At 37.5% G+C, this 27,729-nt stretch overlaps 1 protein-coding gene and 1 pseudogene across 3 annotated transcripts in view; one reads left to right on the forward strand and one right to left on the reverse strand.

The window, feature by feature from the left end:
• Positions 1 to 27,729, forward strand: part of ADAM9 (ADAM metallopeptidase domain 9) — a 103,294-nt gene that overhangs the window by 42,736 nt on the left and 32,829 nt on the right. For all 3 annotated transcript variants that reach the window (XR_004347880.1, XM_032618537.1, XM_032618538.1), the window contains exons 10-15: positions 2,719 to 2,800; positions 3,330 to 3,463; positions 10,029 to 10,200; positions 16,361 to 16,453; positions 17,487 to 17,682; positions 20,818 to 20,923. Coding sequence is in view for 2 of the 3 variants with exons in the window: in XM_032618537.1 (XP_032474428.1) it covers positions 2,719 to 2,800; positions 3,330 to 3,463; positions 10,029 to 10,200; positions 16,361 to 16,453; positions 17,487 to 17,682; positions 20,818 to 20,923 (783 nt within the window). In the remaining variant the exon portion in view is untranslated. The remainder of the gene's footprint in view (positions 1 to 2,718; positions 2,801 to 3,329; positions 3,464 to 10,028; positions 10,201 to 16,360; positions 16,454 to 17,486; positions 17,683 to 20,817; positions 20,924 to 27,729) is intronic.
• On the reverse strand, positions 866 to 1,023 carry LOC116746813 (annotated as a pseudogene).

Below are 27,729 nucleotides of genomic sequence, written 5' to 3' on the forward strand. Positions count from 1 at the left end.
CAATTTGAACTCTGATTATCCTAGGGCTTAAGTAACTCGGTTTTCAGAGGTGTGCTTTCTAGTTTGTTTTGTAAATTTCAGGTTATTTTGCTGAGTATAAAATTCTAGGCACGAAATTTTTTCCTTCGGAATTTTGAAGGCATGGCCATTGTCTTTTGACTTCCAGAATTACTATTGAGAAGCTTTAATTCACTTTGATTCCTGATCTTTTGTATGTGGCCTTTTTTTTTTTTTTTCTTCTTTGGAAACTTGTAGGATCTTCTCTTGGTTCCCAGGCTTCTAAATTTTCCTGATGCTATGCTTTGGTGTAAGTCTTTTATCACTCATTGTGTAGTGTTCTTAGTGGGTAATTTCAATCTTGACACTGCAGTTTTAGGAATTTTTCTCAAATTATTTTGTAGATAATTTCATCCTCTTTATTTTTATTCTTCATTCCTTCTGGGATTCCTTTTACTCGGCTATTGAGTTTCCTGTACTTGTCCTCTAATTTTATTATCTTTTGTCTCCTTCTCTTTGTCTTTTTGTTCTGCTTTCTGGATATTTCTTTAAATTTACCTTCTAAGGTTTTTATTGAGTTTTTCATTTCAGCTATCTTATTTTTAATGTTTAATATTTAGCTCTTTTTTGTCCCCCTTAAAATTTTTATATGGTCAAATTCTTTTTTTTTTTATCCCAACAAAAGGTTCCACATATTTACTACTGAGCCAAAGCATTAGTGCAGAAACACTGACACAAATAGAAATATCACTTTCCTAATAAAACCCATCCAGCTGTTTGGGTAGTAGTGATGTTCTCAGAGTGATATGGTAAGATGCAAGTGTCCTTGACCCAGGAAAAACGTGCGCCACCTCATATGCGAGGCTCCTTACAGACCTAGCTTGGTTCTTCTCCAATGTCTTCTCTTGGAGTTGTACCTGATTTTATTACCAGTCTTCATTTGAATCCACTGGGGAATGGGATGATTCCCTGCTTTTGTTTCTTGACCAGGGATCGCTTGATCCTAAAAGTCTTGTGAGAAGACATGGCGAGGAGCAAATTTAACCGTACATAGGATGGCGGAGAAGAGAAGAGAAGAGAGCTGGTCAAATTCTTATTTCATGGATATAATAATTTTTTAAACTCTCTTTGAGATATTTCTGATATATTTTTTAAAATTTCCTTCTTTCTACATAGTGTTTTCATGGAACCACCATAAAACTTAAGCTTATGTAATCACTTAATACAAATATATTCCAAAAGTTAATACAAAACCCTCACTTAAAAATACTAAAAAAATTTCTTGCTTCTTAAAAATCTTCTGGTTGGTGGGCTGACTTTTCGCCAAAAAATGTTTTATGTAATAATTTTTGCCTTCCTTAATGCTGATGGTACCTAAAACTAAAAATTTTTTCTGAGGAGAAATTTCCCTTGATTTAATTAAATTATTTATTTACTTATTTATTTAGTCATACCAGTTAATTTAAAGCAAGGCACTGAGAATGCCTAAATGGATTTTTATGGCCCCATAACCACAAAAGCTTGATCCTGACATTTTAATTAATTTTTAGTAAAATTGTACCTGGAAGTGTCCTCATACCCTGGCAGTGAGCATGCCTTCTCATTCACAAAAGGAACAGGCACCAGGCACACTCCCTGTGCTCTGCCCAGCCACACCTACCAAGCTGTCTCCTCTGTTTGGTCTCCATCTGCCATGTTAGAGGCGTTTCCCAGATGTCAGATAATCCCTGGTTGTTTGTGGTTAGGAATGGGGTACTAAAATTCCTTTCGGAAGCATTGAGGACATAAGTGGGGCTTGGGGACTGTGGGGTTCACTACAGGGTGATCTGGCTAAAATGTTTTCTTGGCGATCCCCTTATGTCAATACCTCTAGGCCTCTTGTCCTGGCTGTTCAGATGCCCGAGAGAAGGGTTTGTTCATTCATTTAAAAGATATTTATTAGATGTATTCCTAGGCTCTGGGGTATAGCAGTGAACAAAACAGACAAAAATTCTTGCTCTCATGGAGTTCATATTGTGGTGGAGGAGATTTACCTCATAAGTGAGATAAATAAGTGTATATAATATGCTAAAGAATGATAAGTAGTAAGGAGGAAAAATAAAGCAGGGAGGGTAGAGATAGAAGAATTGGGGGGAGTGAGGTTGACATTTTAGGTAACTTGGCGAGGGAAGGCCTCAATGAGAAGATGACCTTTGTGTAAAGACCTGAAGCAGGTGAGGGAGTGAGTTAGGGCTGTATATTGGGGAGGAGAGTTCCAGGCAGAGGGACCAGGTCCTTAGATACAGGTGTGTCCGCGATGATTGAGCAGCCATACGGAGACCATCGTGACTCTTCTGTTTCCTGTGCTCCCTGCCTGCAGCCTCCTGTGTGAATATGTCATTTTGTTACATGATCTCAATAGAGTTTTTGAATAAATAGATAACACTGCATTTTAGGAAGGTTTTTTCATCTAGAAGGTACAAAACAAATTGGTTTGATATCAAAAATGTATCTTCATTTGTCTGAAAAATGAATTTGTAATATTAATCTCCACTCTGATAATAAAAAAGAGATGTCTTTAATTGAATTGTGATTTTTAAAATGTTATTTACCTTTGCCATTTTTCTCCCCGTTTTTGTAGGGTCTACCGATCAGTTTAAGATTACCCAAAGAAATAGGAGCAATGTGTACCTTTTCCTCCCCAAGTACATTTTATAACTTTTACCTGTTCTCTTCATTTAGGAAGAAAGGTTTTGGTGGGACCGCGGGAATGGCGTTTGTGGGAACAGTGTGTTCAAGGAGCCACGCGGGCGGGATTAACGTGGTATGTCTTGTTCTTGACGTTCATCTTTGGAATCTGCATTAGGAAATGTCCAGCATTCAGTGACTCTATAATTCCTCTCCTAGTCCTTACAGCGATATTTTGGCTATTATGAGGGACATGGTAGAAGTGGCAGATGTGTTCTTTCCCTGGAGACTGGATTAAGTTTTCTAATATTTATTGTGTGTTTATTAGCGCCTCACTTTTTATGGATGAGGAAACAGAGGTTCCATTTGAGAAAATTAAGTCAGAACCATGAACTTGTTTTCCCATCAACCACCATGAATAATCTGTTGGTGCTAAAGGAATTGATCTGTTGCTTAAAGTGTCTATCTCTATCATCAGTATGTTAAGTCACACCAGTTTCCTACTAGACTGCAATGTCTACACACTGATGTTGGATGCTTGCTTTATTACATAGGCTATCAATATTGTAGTGATGAATTTCCTTTTGTGAAAAAGTAATCTGAGAAACAAAAAGCATATCCTTTTTGTTCAGAAACCTAATGAATACCTTCCTGTGTTTGGGCAGTTTGGGCAAATCACGGTGGAGACATTTGCATCCATTGTTGCTCATGAGTTGGGTCATAACCTTGGAATGAATCATGATGATGGGAGAGATTGTTATTGTGGAGCAAAGAGCTGCATCATGAATTCAGGAGCATCGTGAGTAACTGAATTCTTTCTCTTTATTCTTTCTCCTTTTTCTTTTTTAAAACTATTTATTGAACATTTGTTTAATGCTAAAAATAAACAATGAATTGTTTGGATTGGAGTAATGTGTATCTTTTTGGATTAGAGTTTTCCCCAGGTGTATGCCCAGGAATGGGATTGCAGGATCATATGGTAGCTATATTTTTAGTTTTTTAAGGAACGTTCACACTGTTTTCCATAGTGGCTGCATCAATTTGCATTCCCACCAACAGTATAGGAGGGTTCCTTTTTCTCCACACCCTCTCCAGCGTTTATTATTTGTAGACTTTTTAGTGATTGCCATTCTGACTGGTGTGAGGTGATAACTCATTGAGTTTTGATTTGCATTTCTCTAATAATAGTGATATTAAACATCTTTTCATGTGCCTGTTGGTGATCTGTATGTCTTCTTTGGAGAAATGTCTGTTTAAATCTTCTGCCCATTTTTTTGATTGGGATGTTTTTTTTTTGATGTTAAGCAATATGAGCTGTTTGTGTATTTTGGAAATTAATCCCTTGTTGGTTGCATCGTTTGCTAATATTATCTCCCAGTCCGTAGGTTGTCTTTTCGTTTTGTTTATGGTTTCCTTTGCTGTGCAAAAACTTTTAAGTTTAATTAGGCCCCATTTGTTTATTTTTTGTTTTTATTTCTGTTACTCATTTTTTGGAGAGGGATCCAAAAAATATTGCTGCAATTTATGTCAACAAGTTTTCTGCCTGTGTTTTCCTCTAAGAGTTTTATAGTATCTGGTCTTATATTTAGGTCTTTAATCCATTATGACTTTATTTCTGTATGTGGTGTTAGAGAATGTTCTAATTTCATTCTATTACATGTAGCTGTCCAGTTTTCCCAGCACCACTAATTGAAGAGGCTGTCTTTTCTCCATTGTATATTCTTGCCTCCCTTGTCATAGATTAATTGACCATAAGTGTGTGGGCTTATTTCTGTGGCTTTCTGTCCTGTTCCATTGATCTATATTTCTGTTTTTTGTGCCAGTACCATACTGTTTTGATGACTGTAGCTTTGTAATATAGTCTGAAGTTAGGAAGTGTGATTCCTTCAGCTCCATTCTTCTTTCTCAAGATTGTTTTGGCTATTCAGGGTCTTTGTGTTTCCATGCAAGTTTTAAAATTTTTTGTCCATTGGTAATTTGATAGGGATTGCATTGAATCTGTAGATTGCCTTGAATAGTATGGTCATTTTAACAATATTGATTCTTCCAATCCAAGAACACGGTATATCTTTCTATCTGTTCGTGTCATCTTCAACTTCCTTCATCAGTGTCTTATAGTTTTTGGAGTACAGGTCTTTTGCCTCCTTAAGTTGGTTTATTCCTGGGTATTTTATTCTTTGATGTGATGGTAAATGGGATTGTTTCCTTAATTTTACTTTCTGATATTTTGTTGTTAGTGTATAGAGATGCAATAGATTTCTGTGCATTAATTTTGTATCCTGCAACTTTACCGAATTCATTGATGAGCTCTAGTAGTTTTCCGGTAGGGTCTTTAGGATTTTCTGTGTATAGCATCATGTCATCTTCAAACAGTGACAGTTTTACTTCTTCTCTTTCAATTTGAATTCCTTTTATTTCCTTTTCTTCTCTGACTGCTGTGGCTAGGACTTCCAAAGCTATGTTGAATAAAAGTTGCGAGAGTGGGCATACTTGTTTTATTCCTGATCTTAGAGGAAATGCTTTCAGCTTTTCACCATTGAGAATGATGTTAGCTGTGGATTTGTCCTATATGGCCTTTATTATATTGAGGTATGTTCCCTCTCTGCCTACTTTCTGAAGAGTTTTTGTCCTAAACAGATATTGAATTTTATCAAAACCTTTTTCTGCATCTATAGAGATGATCATATGGTTTTTATTCTTCAATTTGTTAATGTGGTGTATGGCCCGTTTTTAAAATTGCGTTATTTGTATTTTCACAGGAGAGCTGGATTTGACATGAACACAAGTCATGTCTTTCCTCAACGTGTGCTGGAAGCTATCACCTTGGCAGGGGTTGGGACTGGGGATGGAGGGGCTGGAGCTGGAGCTGGGTTTGTGACGGGACTTCCCCTCTGCTCAGTGGCAACACTGCCCTATCGGGCCTGGGGTTTGGTCCCCAGTTGCTGGAGCACAAGCGCTGAGGGTTGGGTCTGAGCCCGCTCTTTTCCCTTTAAGTGTGTGCTGTCCCCTTTCCCAGCACCAGCACCCTCTCCCCGGGGTGGAGGGGAGCAGTGCTGGGACAAGAGGGGCTGGTGTGGGCACTCAGCGTGGGTCTGGGCACAAGCTGCAGCAGTCCAGCAGCAGGCGGAGATCTGCAAACAAAGACAGTTTTGTTTCTTTCTTCCCAATTTGTATGTCTTTCATTTCCTTTTTTATTGCATTAGCTCGAGTGGTCAGTTTTGTCTGATATTAATTTAGCTGTCCCAGATTTGTTTTTTTTGGTTTTTTTGTTTTGGTAATGTTGACAGTATATGTTTTCTATTCCTTTACTTTGAACTTTTCTTTATTCTTGTGTTTTAGATATATGTTTCTAAACAACCTATATTTAGGCTTTATTTTCTTAATCCAGCCTGGCAATATTTGTCTCTTAATTGAATCATTTAATCTACTTATGTTTAATATGATCACTAATATGCTGTATTTATGCAAATGTAGGTGACACTGATTATAAGATACCATTATTAACATACCACTTAGAATGAAAAAATGGTGACTATCAAGTTAATTCAAATTTTAAGATGAATCTCAATTTCAGGGTATTTTAAATGTGTAAAGAATGTGTTTTAGAAAAACACATCAAATCTGCTGTATTACAACTGTGGATTTTAGTTCCCTGCTAAAATTTTCAAGCTTCTCATTTTTCTCTCTGACCATAGGAAGCACAGATTTTCTCTTTCTGGGTTATTGTTTGATAATTCTAGTATCTAGAGACTTTATGGGACTATATCTGTGTTTTTTTTTCCCCTTATGGTGTCTTTTAATTTTTTTATAGTTGTTCTCACAGTATCTTGTGTCTTCATGTTATGTTTTGATAAAGTATTGGACATTGTATTTGAACAATTTTTGGTAAGAAATAATTTGAGAAGTAGAATTATGTTATCTTTGGCGTATTAAATCTTCTTTTTGAGGACAGATTTCCCACCTTCTACTTCATATGCTATTTCATGAACATTAGTTGACTGTTATAAGTTAGGCTTTTGTTTTTAGATGCAAGTGATATAGATGCTAGAGTTTTTACAGATAATCAGTTGGATCCAGTTCTGTTTAAAAAGTGGATAATCTAACTTTGTAATATAATTTTTTATCATTATTTAAGATATTTGAGGGACCTGGTAGTATTCCCCTCACACACTGCTCTTGGCTTCCTGAACGTGTGAGGGGTGCTCTTCCTGGGAGGTACCTTTCTAGAGAAATGGCTTTCTTAACTCTGTCCCTCAATGCCACCTACATCAGAAAGCCTCCATAATCGGAGGCTTTTAAAAGAGTGCTCTATTAAAAAAAAAAATAATCTAATTAAGTGCCATCACTTAGAGTTCTTTCTTAGGACTTCCTGTTCCTAGGCTGTGGGGATTAGGATGGTAGTGGTGGAAATGTGTTTTGGTTATTTCCAGATTAGTCATAGAGAGAATGTTTTAAACGATAGTTGGGTTTTCTTGGTCATATCCTGGTAGACCATTTCCATCACTGTTAGTCCCATCTATCTCCTTTTGAATCAGTTTTATAAAACTCACCTAGATGTGACAAAAGGGATTCGGAGATGCTTTAGATTCATATCTTAGTACCCAGAAGTGATAGAGAGTAGGGGTACTTTAGTTGCTATTATTCAAGCCGAGTATCAGGAGAAAGATCATCCTTCTTATTACTGTAGGTGACATCCAAGGATGACTAGGGAGAGAATATCTCCATTTTATTATCCACAGTGTTAGTGAAGGCCAACGTGGGGATGTTTGTTATTATCTCCGCATACTAAACAGCATAAGAAGCGGTTATGATTTTGTTATCCTTTTCAGTATGATAGTCAACTTCATTGTGGGTGAAACAGATTTTTTTCTTTTTTGTAGATTGCTTTAGGATCACACATATAAAACATTGTTTCTATGAGAAAATGTGTTCCAAGGACTGTATAACAAGCTTATTTCAAAAATAATCTGTTCAGAAGTGGTGAACTTTGTAGATTAAAATTAGGAGCTCAAGTGTAGGAAATATACACATATGTCTGTACAACTCCTGTGACTATCAGCTGATTAATATATTCTTACAGAAAACATTATTGAATATGTACTGTGTGGTAGGCAATGTACTAGCCATATAAAGAACAATAATAGGAAATAAAAAAACGATTGTTTAAATTGAAGTCTCCTTGTTTATCAGATAATTTCCACATGCTCTAGTTTGACATTTCTACTTGAGGTCCTTAGACTCAAACTCTTGTTGTCCTTCCTAAAACCTGCTCTGCCCCCATCTTCCCGTGATAGTTAATGATAGCGCCTCCTTCTAGTAGCTCAGGACAAAAATCTCAGTCACCCTTGACTTCTCTTTTCTCACATTCTTTGCCTTAATACCTAGTTCTTTAAACCATATAAATAATCCAAAACCTTCTTACTGCTTTCACCACTGCCACGTTGGTCCGTCATCATCTGTTGAGTGGACTTCTTCCTGCTTAACATAGCAAACATGGTGATTTTATTAAAACGTAAATCAGATCACATCATTCCTGCTTCACGCTTTCCATTGTGTCATTCCCCCCTCCTTACTTCACTCATCGTAAAAAGTCAGATTCTTGCAATGGCCTCTTCCCACCTTGCTGTCTGTATCCCTCACTGTCTCACTCCACTCCAGCCATGCTGGCTTCCTTATCTGTTCCTTGAACAGGCAGGCTTCTCCCTTCGGGCTTTTGCACTTACTGTTTCTTCTGCCGGTAATGTTCTTCCCCTAGAAATCCAGTTTTGATTCAGTTGTCTCAGTATTTGAAGTGCCTGTCCTGACAGCTCTTTGAAAAACTGTAGTCGCTCCTCCCCCTGCAGAGGTCGTCCTCTTCACCGCCTCATCTTTTTCCCCAACGTGACTTGTCTTCTAACGTACTATTGAATTTATTTCTTCATTATGTTTATAGTCTGTTTCACTCAGTAGAATGTTGCCTTCACAGGGGCAGGGATTTTTGTCTGCCTTGTTTACTGTTTTCTCCCCCGCATGAAGAAGAGTGCCTTGTACATGATAGATGTTCTACAAATATTTGTTGAAGGAACAGTGTTGTACAAAAGGACTCCTCCTTACAATACTCCTAAGCAGAGAGTAGCAAGAAAAAGAAGAATGTGGAAAGCGAGTGTTTTTGTCATTGTCGGAAATCTTGTGCTAGGTCTTTACTGTCTGTGTGACTGCTTTCCAGTCCGAAGAGCCAGGAGCCAGGACTGTCTACTTCCTGGGAGGCTCTGGGCCGGTTAGCAAAGAAGAGTTTACCCAAGGGACAAAGTCTCCCAGAAAGTCTGTTTCTTAGATTCCTTGGGTGTACAGAAGACATGGAATCAATAGGAATGCTTTCTCAATCACTGTAACGTAACATGGTTCTCATTCCCACTGTTACTTTTGGTACCATTGCTCAAACTGATGAAAAAGAGATTCTTTCAGGGCACCAAACGCCCCCAATAAAATTTTAATGTGACTTGGATTTCTCAAAGGTTCTTGTTTTATAGATGAGTGTGTCTCCCACTAGTCTTCAAAAGTGGACCTAGCCAGTGGGACTATCTAAAAATATCGTTATTGAGTAAAACAATAACTAAAAACAACCCAGCAACACATAGAAACACATCAAAATTGTGTTCGTATAAATATCACATAGTTCAAGTTGGACCGTTTCTAGAAGCCCATCTAGCCTTCAGAGTATTAACTACAGTTCTTAGAAATTACCATCAGAGGCATTTAAACCTCAAGCTGTAGCTGAAATTCTGCCCTGTGCATGCTGCTTCTTGGTAGCTATAGTGTGTGCATCATCGCTGGAGTCACATTATTGTCACATAGCTCCTAGTAAGTGTTAGTGAGGGGAGCGCAGGAATGTCACTTCAACAGAGTGAAAAGAGGTCGGGGAAACAGAGCTCGCTTCACATATTTGAAGAACCTTTACTATGGAAGACAAATAAAACTTAATTCTAGGGCTTCCCTGGTGGCGCAGTGGTTGAGAGTCCGCCTGCCGATGCAGGGGACACGGGTTCGTGCCCCGGTCTGGGAGGATCCCACATGCCGCGGAGCGGCTGGGCCCGTGAGCCATGGCCGCTGAGCCTGCGCGTCCGGAGCCTGTGCTCCGCAATGGGAGAGGCCACAACAGTGAGAGGCCCGCGTAACGCATAAAAAAAAAAAAAAAAAAAAACTTAATTCTAGAGAGGACTAGATAATTTTTGAGGTCTCTTCTGATGCTGAGATTTATGATTCTGTGAATATTTTCGGTATCTTCTGCCATTTTATTTTTTGCCATTTTATTTTTATTTTATTTTAATTTTTTTTTTGTGAGTAATTGCTATGACTTAAGATCTTTTTCTTCATGTTTATTACAGAGGTTCCAGAAACTTCAGCACCTGCAGTGCAGAAGACTTTGAGAAGTTAACTTTAAATAAAGGTGGAAACTGCCTTCTTAATATTCCAAAGCCTGACGAAGCTTACAGTGCTCCTTTCTGTGGTAATAAATTGGTGGACCCTGGGGAAGAGTGTGACTGCGGTACTCCAAAGGTCAGTTTAATGTGTGATGTTTGCTTTGCGAAGTTACCTTGGGATTTGCAAAAGAATAAAATAGCTCGCTTTGGGCAACTCTAGCATAGGAGCTAAAGTAAAATTTAGTGGCAAAATGAGGATTGGTATTTTGCTTGTGGGCATAATGTTCCTGGGATTGATCATCCCCTCCTTCCTAGAACATAACCAATGGTGTCATCTGTTTTGGTGTCCAGGAAAGCACCATGTTTATTCTTCTGTTTTTTTGCTACCTTCTACCATTTCTGTTATGGTTACTTAGTCATTTATTTATTTTAAAGAACGAATCAGTTTTTCTCTTGGCTCTTTACTTAGAAGCTTTTACTATTCTGGCACTGCCATTGCAGAAACATTTATTCAGTTGACCTCATTTTAATAATAAATTAAAGCTGGCCCATTGTCCAGAGTTCTTCATTAACAAAGTTCTTGCTACTCAAATTAACGTTCTCCCTTTAGTAAGCTTCAGTTCACCTACCGCTCTCTGGCTTTCTCACACCTGTTACCTACACTTACTGCCATAAGTCTGTGCCCATCTTTATTCTTCTTCTTCTATATCTCAGCCATTCTCTCAAAATGGCCTACTTAAGACTTCCTAGACAAGGCTTAGGAGGAAAAAATTTTAATTAAATTTCAAAAATTAAAAAAATTTAAATTTTAAAGAAATTGGTTCAATTGTATGTAAACTTTACTATATTCTCAATCTTTTCCACAAGTGCTGCTTCTTCTCCCTTACCTGACCACACATCCCTGGCTTTTGCCAGAAGGCTTTACATTCTAGAAAGGCAGTATGTTTTTTTGTTTTTGTTTTCTGCGGGGGAGGGGCGTGCCGCTTGGCTTGTGAGATCTTAGTTTCCCAACCAGGGGTCTAACCTGGGCCCTCGGCAGTGAGAGCACAGAGTCCTAACCACTGGACCACCAGGGAATTGCCAGGCAGTATGTATTTTATGACGAAATTGTCATGGGCCTTCATTGCACTATTGCTGCATGTCAGCAGCCTCTGCTAAATGTTTTCCATGGTATGATCCTCACAATAACTCTAGGAGGTTGATATTTCTTTATATTCTCATTTTCAAGTGAGGAAAATAAAGCCTAATGAAGTTATGTTTAGTCTCTAAATTAATGTTACACTGTTAGGATGACCAAGCTCTTCTTTCCAGGCGTTCTTCTAAAATATTATATATGTTTTGATTTCTCCTCACTGTTTACTTCATTATCGAGCTAATTGAAATAGTCTATATTTGCTTCTCGAGCTTTTGCACTACAAATTACTCTTGAAAAAAGTACCTCTTCCCCCTCAAATATCACAGGTGTTTTTCTTGGTATAAAAGTTTCAAATAGCAAGCACAAGCAAAATTTCCCTTTATTTCTCCCATACATTTTTTCACTTCCTTCTGCAGTGGTAATCATTCTTATAAGTTTAGTGTGTTTCTTTACAGATTTTATTCTATGCATTTATATATCTATATACAGTATGTACATTTGCACCATAGTTGGGTTTGTTTTAGGATTTTATTTTTTTCCATAAATGAAATCCGACTTAATCCATTGCATGCAGAGGTTTTTTTTCTATTAATATATCCTACAGATTTTTTCCACGTCATTATGTTATTTACACATAATCCTTTAATCTGCTGATTAGTATTTCAGTATAAGGATATACTGTGATTTATTTCACCATACTCTCATTAAAGGACACTTACTCACTGTAGTTAGTATTTTTCTGTTGCAAACAGTACATCCTTGTATATGCTCCACGTGTGTGTGTGTGTGTGTGCGCATACATACATATACAAGTATTTCTCTAAGATAATTATATAAAGGTAGAATTATTGAATTGCAAAGTATGCATGTTTTTCATTTTATTAGAGACTACCAAATTTCCTACAAAAAGGCTGTGTCAGTTTGCAATTTTACCAACAATATGTCATGGCATTTAGTGTCCCCCATAGTTTTGTTAACTGAGCAAGGTACAAGTTTTACTCGTGTTTCAAGATTATCATCATATAGCCCCTCTATAATTTTTTCTAGCATTTTTGTAATTACAGTTTTTTGTATTAGCTCTATAATTGGTGTGGGGGGGTCATGTGGAGTGAGCTAGAGCATTAACTTTTACCCATTAATTGTCAGTTGTTGCAAAACCATTTAAAATGGTACTTTCACCATAAACAAAATTCCTGTATACATAGTCTATTTCCGGATTCTCTTTTCTTTTATGAAGCCATCTGTCTGTCTTGCACAGTAGTTGTGAAAAAAAATTAACAGCTGTAGTGAAGTATAATTGAATACAGTGTCAAAAAAAAACCCACCCCAAATTCGGACTTAGATAAGAAAAGGCTTTATCCAAAAGAAAGACTATTGTAGTAGGGAGAACACACTGACCTCAGACATCTGGAAGCATCTCAAAATCAAACAAAAAGGTTTTTCTTTTATAGGGTAAATGTGGGAGCAAACAGAGATAAGCAGAATCTTTTATGGGGAAGCTGGATAAGCAGGGGAGAAAAGCCAGTGAGGTCTGATAAGAAGTTGCCTTTTGGTCAGCTGATTGCCAGGAGAAGCTGGGAAGGGGTGGGGATACTTGTTCCCTTTTTTTTTGTGGAGACAAACAGAGTTCAAGGGCCTATATAGGAAAGAGAGAAGGCTCACTAAAGTTTGGTCAAGACAAAGCAAAGGGTAAGAAACAGGCAATTATAAACACTTGTCAACAATGAACTGCACCCATTTAACACATACAAGTTAGGTTTTGATACCTGTTTGCCTATGTGAAACATATGTTTTTGTGCTTTTGGTGTTACATCTAAGAAATCTTTGCCTAGTCCAAGATTTCAAATGTTTTCTCCTAGAAGCTTTATCATTTTAGTTCTTTTAAAAAAATAAATTTATTTCGATTTTATTTATTTATTTTTGGTTGCATTAGGTCTTTGTTGCTGCACACAGGCTTTCTCTAGTTGTGGCGAGGGGGCGCTACTCTTCGTTGCGGTGCACAGTCTTCTCATTGCGGTGTCTTCTCTTGTTGCGGAGCACAGGCTCCAGGCGCACGGGCTTTGCTAGTTGTGGCACGTGGGCTCAGTAGTTGTGCCTCACGGGCTCTAGAGCACAGGCTCAGTAGTTGTGGCGCATGGGCTTAGTTGCTCCACGTCATGTGGGATCTTCCCGGACCAGGGCTCGAACCTCTGTCCCCTGCATTGGACACTGTGCCACCAGGGGAGTCCATTGTTTTAGGTTTTACATTTAGGTTTATGATACATTTTGACTTAATATTTTATATGGTGCAGGTATAGATCATTTTTCAAATTTTCAAATTTTTATTATGAAATTATTATAAACTGACAGACCATTGGAAAAACAGTCCAAAGAGTCCTATGTATTTTTTGTCCAGTTTCCCCCAAAGGGTGACAAATTATATAGTTATAGTGCAGTATAAAAACCAGGACACTGACATTGGTATGTTAACTAGATTACAGACTTTATTCAGCTTTTACCATTTTAACCTGCATTGGTGTGTGTGTGTGAACTTTTATGCAGTTTTATTCCACATATAGATTTATGTAACCACCACCTCAATTAAAATACAGAACTGTTCCATCACCACAAAAGAACACCCTCCTGCTACCTTGTTGTAATTACACCCACCCTGACTCCAGCCCTTATCCCTGCCCCTGGCTTCCATCTGTGGTTTTGCCATTTCAATAATGTTTGCCATTTCAATAATAACTAGAGGGACTTCCCTGGTGGTCCAGTGGTTAGGACTTTGCCTGCCAATGAAGGGGGTGTGGGTTCAATCCCTGGTCAGCGAGTTAAGATTCCACATGCCTCGGGCCAAAAAACCAAAGCATAAAACAGAAGCAATGTTGTAACAAATTCAATAAAGACTTAAAAGAAATAATAATAAATGGAGGGACTTCCCTGGTGGTCCAGTGGTAAAGAATCCACCTTACAATGCAGGGGACGCAGGTTTGATCCCTGGTCAGGGAACTAAGATCCCACATGCCTTGGGGCAACTAAGTCCGCACGCCACAAACAATGAGCTCACGCCCCTCAACTAGAGAGCCCGCATGCTGCAAACTACAGAGCCCAAGTGGCTGGAGCCACAACTAGAGAAGAGAAAACCCACATGCCACAACTAGAGAGAAGCTCGAGAGCTGTAATGAAGAGCCTGCACGCCGCAACAAAAGATCCTGCACGCCTCAATGAAGATGCCATGTGCTGCAACTAAGACCCAACACAGCCAAAAATAAATAAATAAATCTTTAAAAATAATAATAATAAATGGAATCTTACAACATATAACCTTTTGAGACTGACTTTTTTTCACTAAGTGTAATGCCTTTGAGGTCAGTCTAGGTTGTTGCATGTGTTAATATTTTTTTTATTTTTTATTAGTGAGTAACAGTCCATTGTATGGATATTACTTCAGAGATTTGGAATAATGTTTAGGGTGGTATTTCCACCAGCTCAAAGGGCCTATCTGAAGTTTGTTTAACCATTCACCCATTAAAGGATATCTAGGTTGTTTCTAACATTTTGCTATTATGAATAAAGCTGCCATGAATTATAGTCCACTCTTTATCATCAGAGAATTAAAGAAAAATATGGTCTTCATGAGTAAACATACGAAGAATCTCAGCAGAGAAATGTATAATAAAGAACCAAATGGAAATTATAGAACTAAAAAGTCTAATAAATGAAAGATTCACTGGGTAGAATTAATAGCAGATTAAGATGGCATAAAAAGAGTCAATGAACATGAAGTAGAACAAAAGAAATAATCCAATCTAAAGAAAAAAGAAGAAAGATTAAAGAAAAATGAACAGAGCATCAGGGACATGTAGGCAATATCAAAGAGCCTAATGTAATTATAAGTGAAATCCCAAGAGGAGAGTGAGAACGAGATGGGAAAAGTATTCAAAGAAATAATGGCTGAAAATTTCCCATATTTAACAGAAAATGTTAAGTTACAATTCTAAAACACTAGGTAAAGCCAAATCAGAATCATTACTAAGAACGATTGTAGGCACATTGTAATCAAAGTGCTGAGATAAGCAGAAAATAATACAAGAAGTCAGAAGAAAATGGGGAACAAATGTATACATGGCAGCTGATTTTGGGAGCAGAAGACAGTAGAACAGCAGATTTATGGTTCTGAAAGGAAGAAACCGTCAGCCTAGAATTCTACAACATAGGAAGATAAATATTCTTCAAAAATTAAAGCTTATAGCCCCTGCCCCCTTCTCTCCTCCTCCTCCTTTCTCCTGTCTTCTTCTTTCCCCCTCTCCTTTCTCCTTCCCTTCTCAAACAATTCATACCTGAAGACATTAGTTGGAACATAGGAGAGTAGATGTCACTGGGTGGAAGGTTCGGAGCAGGGGTAGGGAGCCATGGTGGGCCAAAGTGGGGTGAGAGAAGCCAAGCAAGATAAAAAGAATGTCCACATGGGTGGAAATTCACCCAACAGAGAAGTCAGACCCTGAGCATGAAGAGAAGTGCATTTATGGATGCTTAATTTCCTGTGATCATTAAACACAGTGTTATAGACTGAATGTTTGTGTCCCCCAAATTCATATGTTGAAGCCCTAACCCCCAAGTATGTCTGTATTTGGAGAAGGGATCTCTAGGAAAGTAATTAAGGTTAAATGAGGTCATAAGGGTGGGCCTTGATCTGATAGGATTAGAGTCCTTATAAAAAAGAGACACTGGAGAGTTTGCTTGCTTTCTCTCTGAACACATGCACTGAAGAAAGGCCATGTGAGCACACAGCAAGAAGGCAGCTGTCTGCAAGCCAAGGAAGAGAGTCTGCACCAGAAACTGAATTGGCTGGAACTTTGATCTTGGCCCTCTAGCCTTCAGAGCTGACGTAATAAATTTCTTTTGTTTAAGTCATTAGTCTATGGTATCTTGTTCTGGCAATCCCAGCAGACTAAGACACATACATACTTTCTGTGATTTCAGTCCTTTGAAATATGTTGAGACCTAGATAATAGCTAAAGAGTCACTGATAAATCCAGAAGGATAGTAAGGGACTGTTTCCAGAGAGTAACTATTACAGTCAGGTTAGAAGGAAGCATAGGTCTAAGATAAGAATTTTATTAATGAATATTGATGACAATAATTTATTTCTTTATTGACAGTCATTTTCTCTTCACAGGAATGTGAATTGGACCCTTGTTGTGAAGGAAGTACTTGTAAACTTAAATCATCTGCTGAATGTGCATATGGCGACTGTTGTCAAGACTGCTGGGTAGGGAATTCCTCCGTATTTGGAAAAAATAGAAAAAGGAGAAATATGCACATATCAAAATTGGTTTTCTCTGATCTGTAAGAGAGCACTATTTTTATTACATGATTACATGAAAAGTTTTATGACACTTGTTTGCAGTTTTGTGTCATGTTCTTTTATGACAAATGGTCTAAAGAGAATTTTTTTCTTAAGTAAAAACATTTTTTTTTCTGATTTAAGAGTGATCTATGTTTTTCATTAAAAATTCAACAATAGAAAGTAGACACCGAAAGACCCTCTATCATTTTACCCTCTTCAGGTAGCCATTGTTTGATAATTTGTTGTTAGTCACTTTTTCCTATGTAAATGTGAGTATGAGTGTGTGTGTAGGTGTGTGTCTGTGTGAAAGTGGGTAAACATGGGTATACATATTTTTACTATGTACTTTTTTCAGTAAGATACCATGGATTTTCTTCCATTCATGTAGTTCTACAAGGTTATGTAGTTAGTATTACTTTGTATGGCTGTACCATAATTTCTTTATCTGGTCTACTAATGATGGACATTTAGATAGCTTCCAATATTTGCTTATAAGTGGAATTGCTGGGACAGAGTATGCATATGAAAATTTTTGACACACATTTTTATACCTTCTACAAATGTGCCAGTCTGTAATTGCCAGTCTAATCAATACACTGATTACTGTACAGTGTACAGTATAGATTACATCAGCACTATTTTTGTTTCCTCGTACTCACATTGGTTGCTAGCCAGTGTTACGATCCAGGTTAGTTTGGTAGTTGTAAAGTGCTTTTATATCTTAGTTTAATTTGCATTTCTTTTGGTTATCAATGAGGCTATGCTTTTTCATTTTCCATGTTTCATGACTTTTATGAATAGCCTATTACGGGCCTTTGTTCATTTTTCTATTGGGTTGTTTAATCTTTTGTTTTTGTTAGAACTTTTTATAGATATAAATATTGTGGTTTCCAGTTTGATTAATTTGTGGGAATTTTCCTGATATTCCTGTTCAATTTCAATCCTGTTACCCTAGTTCCTTCCAGGAGGTACTTTGTGCCGAGGAAAAACCAATGAATGTGATGTTCCAGAATATTGCAACGGTTCTTCTCAGTTCTGTCAGCCAGATGTTTTTATTCAGAATGGATACCCTTGCCAGAATAACAGAGCCTATTGTTACAATGGCATGTGCCAATATTATGATGCTCAGTGTCAAGTCATCTTTGGCTCAAGTAAGATATGTTATTTATATTGATTGCTGTGATTTTATTTTTTTGTTTTAGTTTTTGTTAAAAATGGAAAGCAAACGTTATTGCTAAAACTGAAATTCTCCCGTTTCCTCTCTCCTATCAGGTCCCCCTCTTTCCTTCTCCGTAGGCAATCATGGTCATTAATTTGATGTGTCCAAGTTCAGTTGGTGATTTTTGTTTTTATCATACTTTCTCACCTCTCTATCCTGTGTATATTAACATTATATGTATACATATATGTACACAGTATTGTATTCTAGCTTTAATAAATTCATGTAAATAGTATGGGGACATACATATGGGTCTTCTGTTTTCATTGTTCACTCAAAATGTTTTTGCAATCCATCTGTATTGCTATATTTAGATCATAGAGCATTAGAGTATTCTATTATATAAATGGAATCCATTCTTTTCCTAGTAGTATTTAATATATTTTTATTGTGTCTCTTTTTAAATATTTCATTTTTATCAAAGTTATACATACAGTAGATTAAAGAGCCAAATCATTCACAAGATTTTATGAAAAAGTAAAGTGTGCCTCCCCATAATAGCCCCATCCCTTAAGGCAACCATTTCTACCTTTTCTTGCTGATTTCTAGCTGATTACTTTGTTACTTGCTCCAGGTCTTAAATTTCTTGGTAATGCTACTTTTGGATTTTTCCATTCTAGGTATTAACTGTTAATTTTTCACTGCAGAGGATGAGAATTTAATTTCTTACCTTCTCTTCTCTCAACACTTGTCAGCTCTCATCCTACTCATGCTCATTTTTCATTCTCCATCCTCTTAATATGGATTAATTATAATTTTAGGTAGAGCAGTGTTGACTGTTGTGATTTATAACAAACCAAAAAAAATTGGTCTTTGTCCAGTTCCTGGCGTGAGCTCCTAAAACGCTTGGAATTTCCCAAGTGATGAGAGCTGTAAAAGTGTCTTTTGTTATGTCAATGAAGTGACTTTTGGAAAGCCCCTCAGTGACATAAGGATGGGGCTGGTTGCCAGGGAACTAACCCTGTGATTAGCGGTTGGAACTTTCAGTTCCCCTACCTCTGGGACTGGAGATTGCTGTACTCACAAGTGGCCAGTGATTTAATCAATCATGTCTATGTAATGAAGCCTCCATGAAAACCCCAAAGGACAGGGTTTGGAGAGCTTCTGGCTTGGTGAACAAGTGGAGATGCAGGGAGTGTCACACTTGGCGGGGCCTGGAACCTCCAAGCCCCTTTCTTTATATCTTACGTATGCATCTCTTCCATCTAGCTGTTCCTGAGTTATATTCTTTGATAATACACCAGTAATCTAGTGAGTAAAATGTTTCTCTGAGTTCTGTGAGCCACTCTAGCAAATTAATCAAACCCAAGGAGGGGGTGGGTCATGGGAACCTTGATCAGATAGGGTCGGAGGAGAGAAGACTAAGCATGAAATGGGACTTCCTTTATGTTAGTCAGGTCATGGGACACAGTGGTAGAGATCTGTGAACTTCTGATATATTTTGCAGGAATGGACAGGTTACTGCAGACCAAAAAAGTACTTCAGATAGGCATTTTAGAGAAGCAAATGCTATTATTTAGCAAGTATATTATCTTTGTAGAGGCCTGCAAAAAAGTCTAGGACGACCGAAGGGACAACATTATTGGGGGGAGGGCTTGTTATTAATTTAGTCACTTTTTCCTGATATAAATGTGAGTGTGAGCATGTGCTTTGCTAGAGTTATTGCCATGTGACGTTTATCCTGTGCAAGTATTCTGCATCCATTTTCAGATTACTTGATCCTCCACTTCTTTTTTCTTCCAACTCCTTTCACCTCATATCCATTTTCTTGTAAACTGACCAACGTAGTATCAGGTGTGTAAGACAGACACATGAATTTCCATTATTAGATAGAAGGTACTGCCATTTTGGCTTCAAAATATTTACAAATAAAATATTTTTAGGAATATATAATTAAGTGGAAAAATCAAACATTAAGTGGTACATATATAAAATATAAGAAAACAAGAATGGATTGATACTTTATTAGCTGTCATGGCTATTTGTCAATGTAATTAATACCTAAATTAAGCATCCATATATGGTAAGTTAAAAAAAATAATACCTGGAAGTGTTTTCACCAACCCTCCCAGCCTGATCTAACCAGGGGTGCAGTAGACCTGTGTTTGAGAGCAGTGAGAATTAATATGCTGAAAGTGCTACCATACTGTGCATGGTTTTTAATTTCATCATGGTTAATATAAATTTATTTATTTATTTCTGGCTGCGTTGGGTCTTTGTTGCTGCACGCGGGCTTTCTCTAGTCGCAGCGAGCGGGGGCTACTCTTTTTTTTTTTTTTTTTTTTTTTTTTTATGCGTTACGCGGGCCTCTCACTGTTGTGGCCTCTCCCGTTGCGGAGGACAGGCTCCGGACGCGCAGGCTCAGCGGCCATGGCTCACGGGCCCAGCCGCTCCGCGGCATGCGGGATCCTCCCGGACCGGGGCACGAACCCGTGTCCCCTGCATCGGCAGGCGGACTCTCAACCACTGCGCCACCAGGGAAGCCCAAGGGGGGCTACTCTTCACTGCGTGTGCAGACTTCTCCTTGTGGTGGCTTCTCTTGTTGTGGAGCATGGGCTCTAGGTGCTTGGGCTTCAGTGGTTGTGGCTCGCGGGCTCAGTAGTTGTGGCTCGTGGGCTTAGTTGCTCCGCAGCATGTGGGATCTTCCCGGACCAGGGCTTGAACCCATGTCCCCTGCATTGGCAGGCAGATTCTTAACCACTGCACCTCCAGCGAAGTCCCATCATGGTTAATAATTTCATCTTGTTTAATGACACTTCTTTGAGGACTTGAGTGCTTGAGTCCAGGCTAACTTTTAAGTACCATCTAAGCTTTATTTTCACATTTTGTTGTCAATTATAAAATGTGGAACAAAATGTTTTATATGTAGGCCCTGAAACCTTTTCAGAGGTGTTGAGGCAGTTTATCCAGGCGTATGGACTGTCGTAGGGAATACTTTTATTTCTGAATTAAATTGCCATAACTTAAAAATATATATTTTTTAATCTTAATCTTATTGGGGTATAGTTGATTTACAATGTTGTGTTAGTTTCAGTTGTACAAAAAAAAATTTTTTTTGCTGTTACAGAAGCCAAGGCTGCTCCAAGGGATTGTTTCATTGATGTGAATTCCAAAGGTGACAGATTTGGCAATTGTGGTTTCTCTGGCAATGAATACAAGAAGTGTGCCACTGGGTAAGTGGAGGCAAGAGTATAAAAGAATATGAAAGGTTGTAAGATCAGCCATCTTTAGCATCTTTTACAGCTCCTTGTGACTGCTGACTTTCTCCCCCTTAAACATCTAACTTTTCAAATTTAACAATTTTGTAAAATATGACTTCAGAGAGATTCTGAATAGGAAGGGTAAAATTATTCATACCTTTTGACATTACCTGTCTAAAATATAATGATTTTTAGAATGTTACTTTTGTTTATCCTGTTGTACAATAAGAAGCCCAAATAAACACTCTTCTCCCTCTTCCTTTCATTAAAAGATTATGCTGCTAAATCCATATGTAGAGGTATCTGCAGAATTAATTCTGGACTTTATCATTTTCTTCTGGCTCTATATAATTTGAAAGTGACAAATTAAAAGCCTTTTTTGTTTCTATAACATTTGCACATTGTAAAGAAATTAATATTATTACAAAAATATAAACAAAAGTTATCCATAATCTGTCTGCATGTATTCAGTAATTTCAGTGTATGTCTTCCTTTTTTTTGTTATTTCTGTGCACTATACATACACACACTAACATTTTGTATAATTGGAATTATTCTATAATACTGTGCTTCTCTTCTACTCACTTCACCTCCTACTCTGCCAATTAAGCTAAGCAACTGAGGTAAAACAATGCTTACTAAGACAAAACAACAACCGTGACCTCCATGTTCCAAAATCCAACAGACATCTTTAGGTCTTCATGCTTCTGGACCTTTCAGTAGCATTCAACTATGTTGACCATTTTCTCCTTGAAGAAACCCCTTTCCTTGGCTTTTGTGTAGAATGTTCTTCTAGTATTTTTTTTCTGTTTCCAGATGCTCCTTTAATGTATTTATTTGTAGGCTCATCTTTCTCTACTGAGCCATTAAATGTGAAATACTTCAGCTCTACTGGTCCACGTGTCGTCCTCTGCCACAGGGCCTTGGCATGTGCTGTTCCTTCTGCCTGACATGCTCTCCTCTCTCTGCCATTTTAAGTACAACTTCTCTGAGAAAGACTTCCTCAACTTCCTTAACAGGGTCAGATGTCCCTCTTATAGATGTTCTTAATGCTGTGTGCTTTTATTTTTTTTAACGTTAGCCAAATTATGTTGTTCTAATTCTTTACAAATTAGTTATCTACATAAAGTATACTTCACAGAATATTTAGAATATACCTTTCTTGATATATAAAACAGAGTGGGTTGAAGGCAGTTAGAAAAACAAGAAAGTATTTCAAAAGAAGGTATGAGCATAACTGTTTTGACTACCTTGTATAGTCTCAAAACTAGTTGTAGATATAAGTTCTCTTGCATTTATATAGCACTCTTTTTCTGGGGAAGTCAAACTATTATTCTTAATAAATTTTTAGTATATTTAAATTGCACGGGAAGGTTTTATGTCCAAACCATTGCTTTAGCAAGAATAATCACTTAAAAGTGATACTGCCTTAGAAAAGATATTGGGTCGGCCAAAAAGTTTGTTCGGTTTTAAGTACAAATAAAAGACACATTTTAAATTTTCACGAAGAACTTTATTGAACAACATATTCACTGACAGAATGAACTTTTTGTCCAATCCAATAGGTAGTGTAATAGGTAATTTTCCAGATAAAGGGAAGGTCAGATACAAAACCAGTTATAGGCACAGCATTTTTAAGATTCTTTTATGGTGTTTAGAAAAGACCAAGGAAGGCTCTGTCCTGCACTTGGAGGAATTGGACCCATCTTGGCTAACATAATTAGGCTAAATCAAAATGAGAAAAGTAGCAATTTGAAAGTTGAAGGAAGGATGAACTGGTTAAAAAGTTGTATGTTTCTCTTTCATTGAATTTGATGTGTTGTATTTTCCTTATTGTTCAGTTCATAATATTTTCTAAGTTACACTGTGATTTCTCCTTTGACTCATGTGGTATTAAAAGTGTATTGCTAATTTCCAAATATTTGGGAATATTCTGGTTATCTGTTTTTGATTTCTAGTTTAATTACATTGAGAACATACTCTCTATGATTTCAGTTCTTTTCAATTTATTGAGATGTGAATTAGTGTCCAGCATATGGTCCATTTTGGTGAATGTTCCATGTTCAATTAAAAAGAAAAGTGTATCTTGCAGTTGTTGGATATATTATTCTATAAATGTCAAGTTAATTAATGGTCTTGTTCAAATCTTGTATATTTTGGGTGTGTGTGTGTTTATCTGTTTACCCTTCAGTTTCTGAGACAGGTGTGTTAAAATCCCCAGCTGTGATTATGACGTTGTCTGTTTCTCCTTTTAGTTCTATAAATTTTTGCTGTATGTGTTTTGAAGTGTGTTCTTCAGTGCTTATGTTATTAGGTGCATACACATTTAGGATTGTTATGTCTTCTGGAAGAACTGATCCTTTCATTACTACCAAATTTAATACTTCAGAATTTTTTTTTGTAGTATTTGTCTCATAAGACATCTCATTTGTTTAAGTGACCATCTGGTTACCACCCTTGTCACTACACTGTAAAGTCCATTCTGTGTTTAACATAGTGCCTGGCACATTGTCATAGTAAGTGCCTATTAACTGTTTGTTGAACGAATGAAGGAACAGATGATATATCTAATGGGTGGAATTAGTGTGACTAATTGAATGAGCTGAGCTAAACCTTGGGATAAGTGGATTGATGCAGACCTGGAAGGGGCTTGCTACATATGCCTTATCCTTGTCTTTAGCCTGGTCCTGTTTCCATATTTTTATGAATATCTTGATGAAAATATAGCAACTACATTTACAAAACTTAAATTACTGGGTAGCTGATTTGAAAAGCATTTTATAATAGTAATATAAGGATAATGTAATATAGTCATTAGGAATACACATTTGAAGTTAGACTCTGGATTTGAATACTGCTTTAACCACTTAAGATCTCTGAGACTTTGGACACGTTACTTCGCTTACATACTTCATTTTTCTCTTCTGTGAAATGGAAATAATAATGGTACCTATTTCTAAGTATTGTTTTAAAGACTGAATGAGTTGGTGGATGTTAATACTAAGAAGAGTACCCGGTTCATTGTAGGACTTATCATCATCATCACGCTCTTTATAATCATCCCCATCATAGAAAATGCATAAAATCTAGAAAAGTCTCAAGAAACTGGTCACATATGGTCCTGTCATCCAGAGATACTCTGCTAAAGTTTTATTGTTATTTCCTTTTCATGTGTATTCATAAGCATATAAATATGTATCATACACATATATACATACACATATGTGTACTCAGAGACCCATATCTGTGTGTATAAACAAAATTGCATAGTATGATTTATACTGTTTTATAAGTTGATGTATTTACTTTCCACTCTATTAAGGGCATTTATAGGATATACCCAGCTTCTTTTAACCATTTCCTTATGTTAGAAATGTTATGTTGTTTCCAGTAATTTGTTTTTTTAAACAAGGCTGTGATAAATACAATTTAAGTATTTATGTCTCCGATTGTTTCTTTAGTAGATTTTTCTCAAAAGAAAATGGAAGATAGTTTTAAAGGCTCTTCACAGATGCTTCTAAATTGACCGTCAAAACGTTTGACTGATTTATACTTCCACTACCCCCTCATCAATGTCAGAGTATTGTCTTAAGAAATACTTTTCCAATTTGTTACATCAAATAGATATTTCATTCTTGCTTTGAATGAATTTGTAAATACTTATTTAATTTCTTGTTGTTGTTTTTCAAAAATGTTTAAAGGGATATAGAGAAAATGTGGTTTCCACTCTTACTCTCTTTCTCCTTCTTCCCACCCTGCTCTTCAGGTGTGTCTTTGAGCTTTTTGTCTGCCTTTCCAGGGTTTCTTATGCACATATACACTCCTACTCCCCACTGACTCCCACCCCCTGCTGTGCACATTGTCTTGTTCCATTTCACCAAAAGAGCTGTCCTCTCTTGCAGAACAAGATGGTGTCCTCCTTTTAAACTATTTGTTTATTTACATTTTTTATATTTTTATACAATTTTTAAGGGTTCCTTTCCATTTACATTTATTACAGAATATTGGCTATATTCCCCATGTTGTATTGTACAAATACATCCTTGAGCCATTCTTTTTTTTTTTTTTTTTTTGCGATACGCAGGCCTCTCACTGTTGTGGCCTCTCCTATTGCGCAGCACAGGCTCCGGACGCGCAGGCTCAGCGGCCATGGCTCACGGGCCCAGCCGCTCCGCGGCATGTGGGATCCTCCCGGACTGGGGCACGAACCCGCGTCCCCTGCATCGGCAGGTGGACTCTCAACCACTGCGCCACCAGGGAAGCCCCCTTGAGCCATTCTTAACATTCAATAGTTTGTTAAACTTTTTAAATGAAAAATTTTAAATACACAGAGGAGTAGAAAGAATAGTATGATGAACACCCATATATCCTAGATTAAAACACTGTTAATATTTTATCATATTTACCTTGTCTAGATTTTGCTGAACCATTTTTAAGTAAATTATCAGCATTATGATGCATCACTCCTAAATTCTTTAGTATTCATCTCCAACATATAAGCCTGTTCTCAATACTGTTATCATACCTAACAAAATTCAGAGTTTCCTAATGTAATGTAATCCCTGGTCAATATTCACATTTCTCCAATTGTCCGTGTCCTCAAATTGTCTTTCATAGCTGTTTTTTTTTCCCACATCAGGACTCAACCAAGGTTCACACATTGCATTTAGTTGTCATGTCACTTAAGGCACTTTAAAAAAAAATAATAATTTTATTTTTGGCTGCGTTGGGCCTTTGTTGCTGCGAGCGGGCTTTCTCTAGTTGCGGCGAGCCGGGGCTACTCTTCGTTGTGGTGCGTGGGCTTCTCGTTGCGGTGGCTTCTCTTGTTGCAGAGCACGGGCTCTAGGCACGCGGGCTTTGGTAGTTGTGGCTCGCGGGCTCTAGAGCGCAGGCTCAGTAGTTGTGGTGCACCAACTTAGTTGCTCCGCGGCATGTGGGATCTTCCTGGACCAAGGCTCGAACCTGTGTTCCCTGCATTGGCAGGCAGATTCTTAACCACTGTGCCACCAGGGAAGCCCCACTTAAGTCACTTTTAATCTAAAATATTCTTCTTCGGTTTATTTATTTTTTTCTTTTCACTGACAGTGACCTGAGGAAATGACTGGGCCAGTGGTCTTTTAGGGTGGCCCACGTTCTGGATTTGTTTGGTAGTTCCTTCTCAACGGTGCTTAACTTGTGTCTTTATTCCCTGAATTTTCTATACATCAGAAGTTAAATCTAAAGTCTTAATTAGATTCAGGTTAAACACTTTGAATACTTCGTAAGTATTTGACTACTTTGTAAGTGGTAGATGATGTCAAGGAGGCACATAATTCTGGATTGTCTTATTATTACTGTTACTAAGTGGCAATGACCAAATCTTGCTTTTGTAAAGTTAGGTCTTGCCCACTGCAACTATCAAGTAATATGTGGAGTGATGATTTTGTACCGTATAAATATCCAGTTCCCCACCAGTGTTTCACCTCATGGTTTAAGCGTGCATTGATGATCCTGCCTGAAGCAGTTATTCTTTTGGTGCTTGCAATATAATTTTTATTACTATAACAATGAGCATCTCTTAGCTTTGTAGGCTGTTTGCATTTCTTATTTTGTGAATTGCCTATTTGCATCTTTGCTAATTTTTTTCTGTTGAAGTGACTATCCTTTTAATGATTTGTGACAGTTTTCTTTTAATATGTTAAGAGTATTTTCCTTTTACTTCTTAATATGTCACTAAGACTATACATGAGACATTAAGTATATCATAGCAGCATGAATTTTGGTAGGTTCCAGTAGATGCTAACTGAGATCTGCTTTCTTCTATGCTTTGTTTTAGAGGTTTTCATATCTAATTTCAACTAATTATGTGAGATAGGCATCATTATTTAGGTCTTGTTTTTCAGATGAAGAAACTGAACTTAAGAAAGTTTAAGCACTTTACTCAGGTTACCTCGTGAATAAATGGTGACATAAGAATAAATGTAAAGATGGGACAAAATAACTAACTCTTAAGTGAAGGATGGAAGGAAGAGGAGGCTTAATAGCAGCATGTGCAAAAAGTAGATAGGGGTGTTAGCTGAGGATAAATTCAAGGACATCAATAATGTAATGTAGTTACCATAAGAGCTACTGTCATCCTGGGCTTCATAGAAGTACAGTATCTAGAATAAAGGAAATGACAGTTCATCTTGTTCTTTGCTTGTCAGGCTGAAACTGAAATTTCATATTTTACTCCGAGCGCTGTGCTTCAAGAGGGAGTGAGACAAACTAGAACATATTTAGAGGGGAGCTTCCTTGTTGCATGAGAAATGATTGTAGACTATTGTCCTGTGAAGTAAGTAATTAGGACCTATGTGATAATTGTCCTAAAAAGCTGCCATGTGGAGGAAAGAAAAGACATTATCTGTGTGGTCTCATGTCGAAGATCTGGGACCAATGAGGAAAAGTTATAGGGAGAAAGATTTTAACTCAAGAAGTAAAAGATATGATAGCTGGTATGAGAATATTTAGGAGGTGATGAATTAGAGGAATTGGAAAACAATATCCTATAATGACTTGGCAGTGATAGCATAGGGGAGATTTAAGAATAGGGTAGGTGCTTGGATCAAAAGACAATCAATTAGGACTTCCCTCATGGCACAGTGGTTAAGAATCCGCCTGCTAATGCAGGGGACACGGGTTTAAGCCCTGGTCTGGGAAGATCCCACATGCCGCAGAGCAACTAAGCCCGTGCGCCACAACTACTGAGCCCGCGTGCCACAACTACTGAAGCCATGCGCCTAGAGCCCGTGCTCCGCAAC

The sequence above is a fragment of the Phocoena sinus genome, chromosome 21, assembly GCF_008692025.1.
Source record: "Phocoena sinus isolate mPhoSin1 chromosome 21, mPhoSin1.pri, whole genome shotgun sequence".
Classification (NCBI taxonomy): domain Eukaryota; kingdom Metazoa; phylum Chordata; class Mammalia; order Artiodactyla; family Phocoenidae; genus Phocoena; species Phocoena sinus.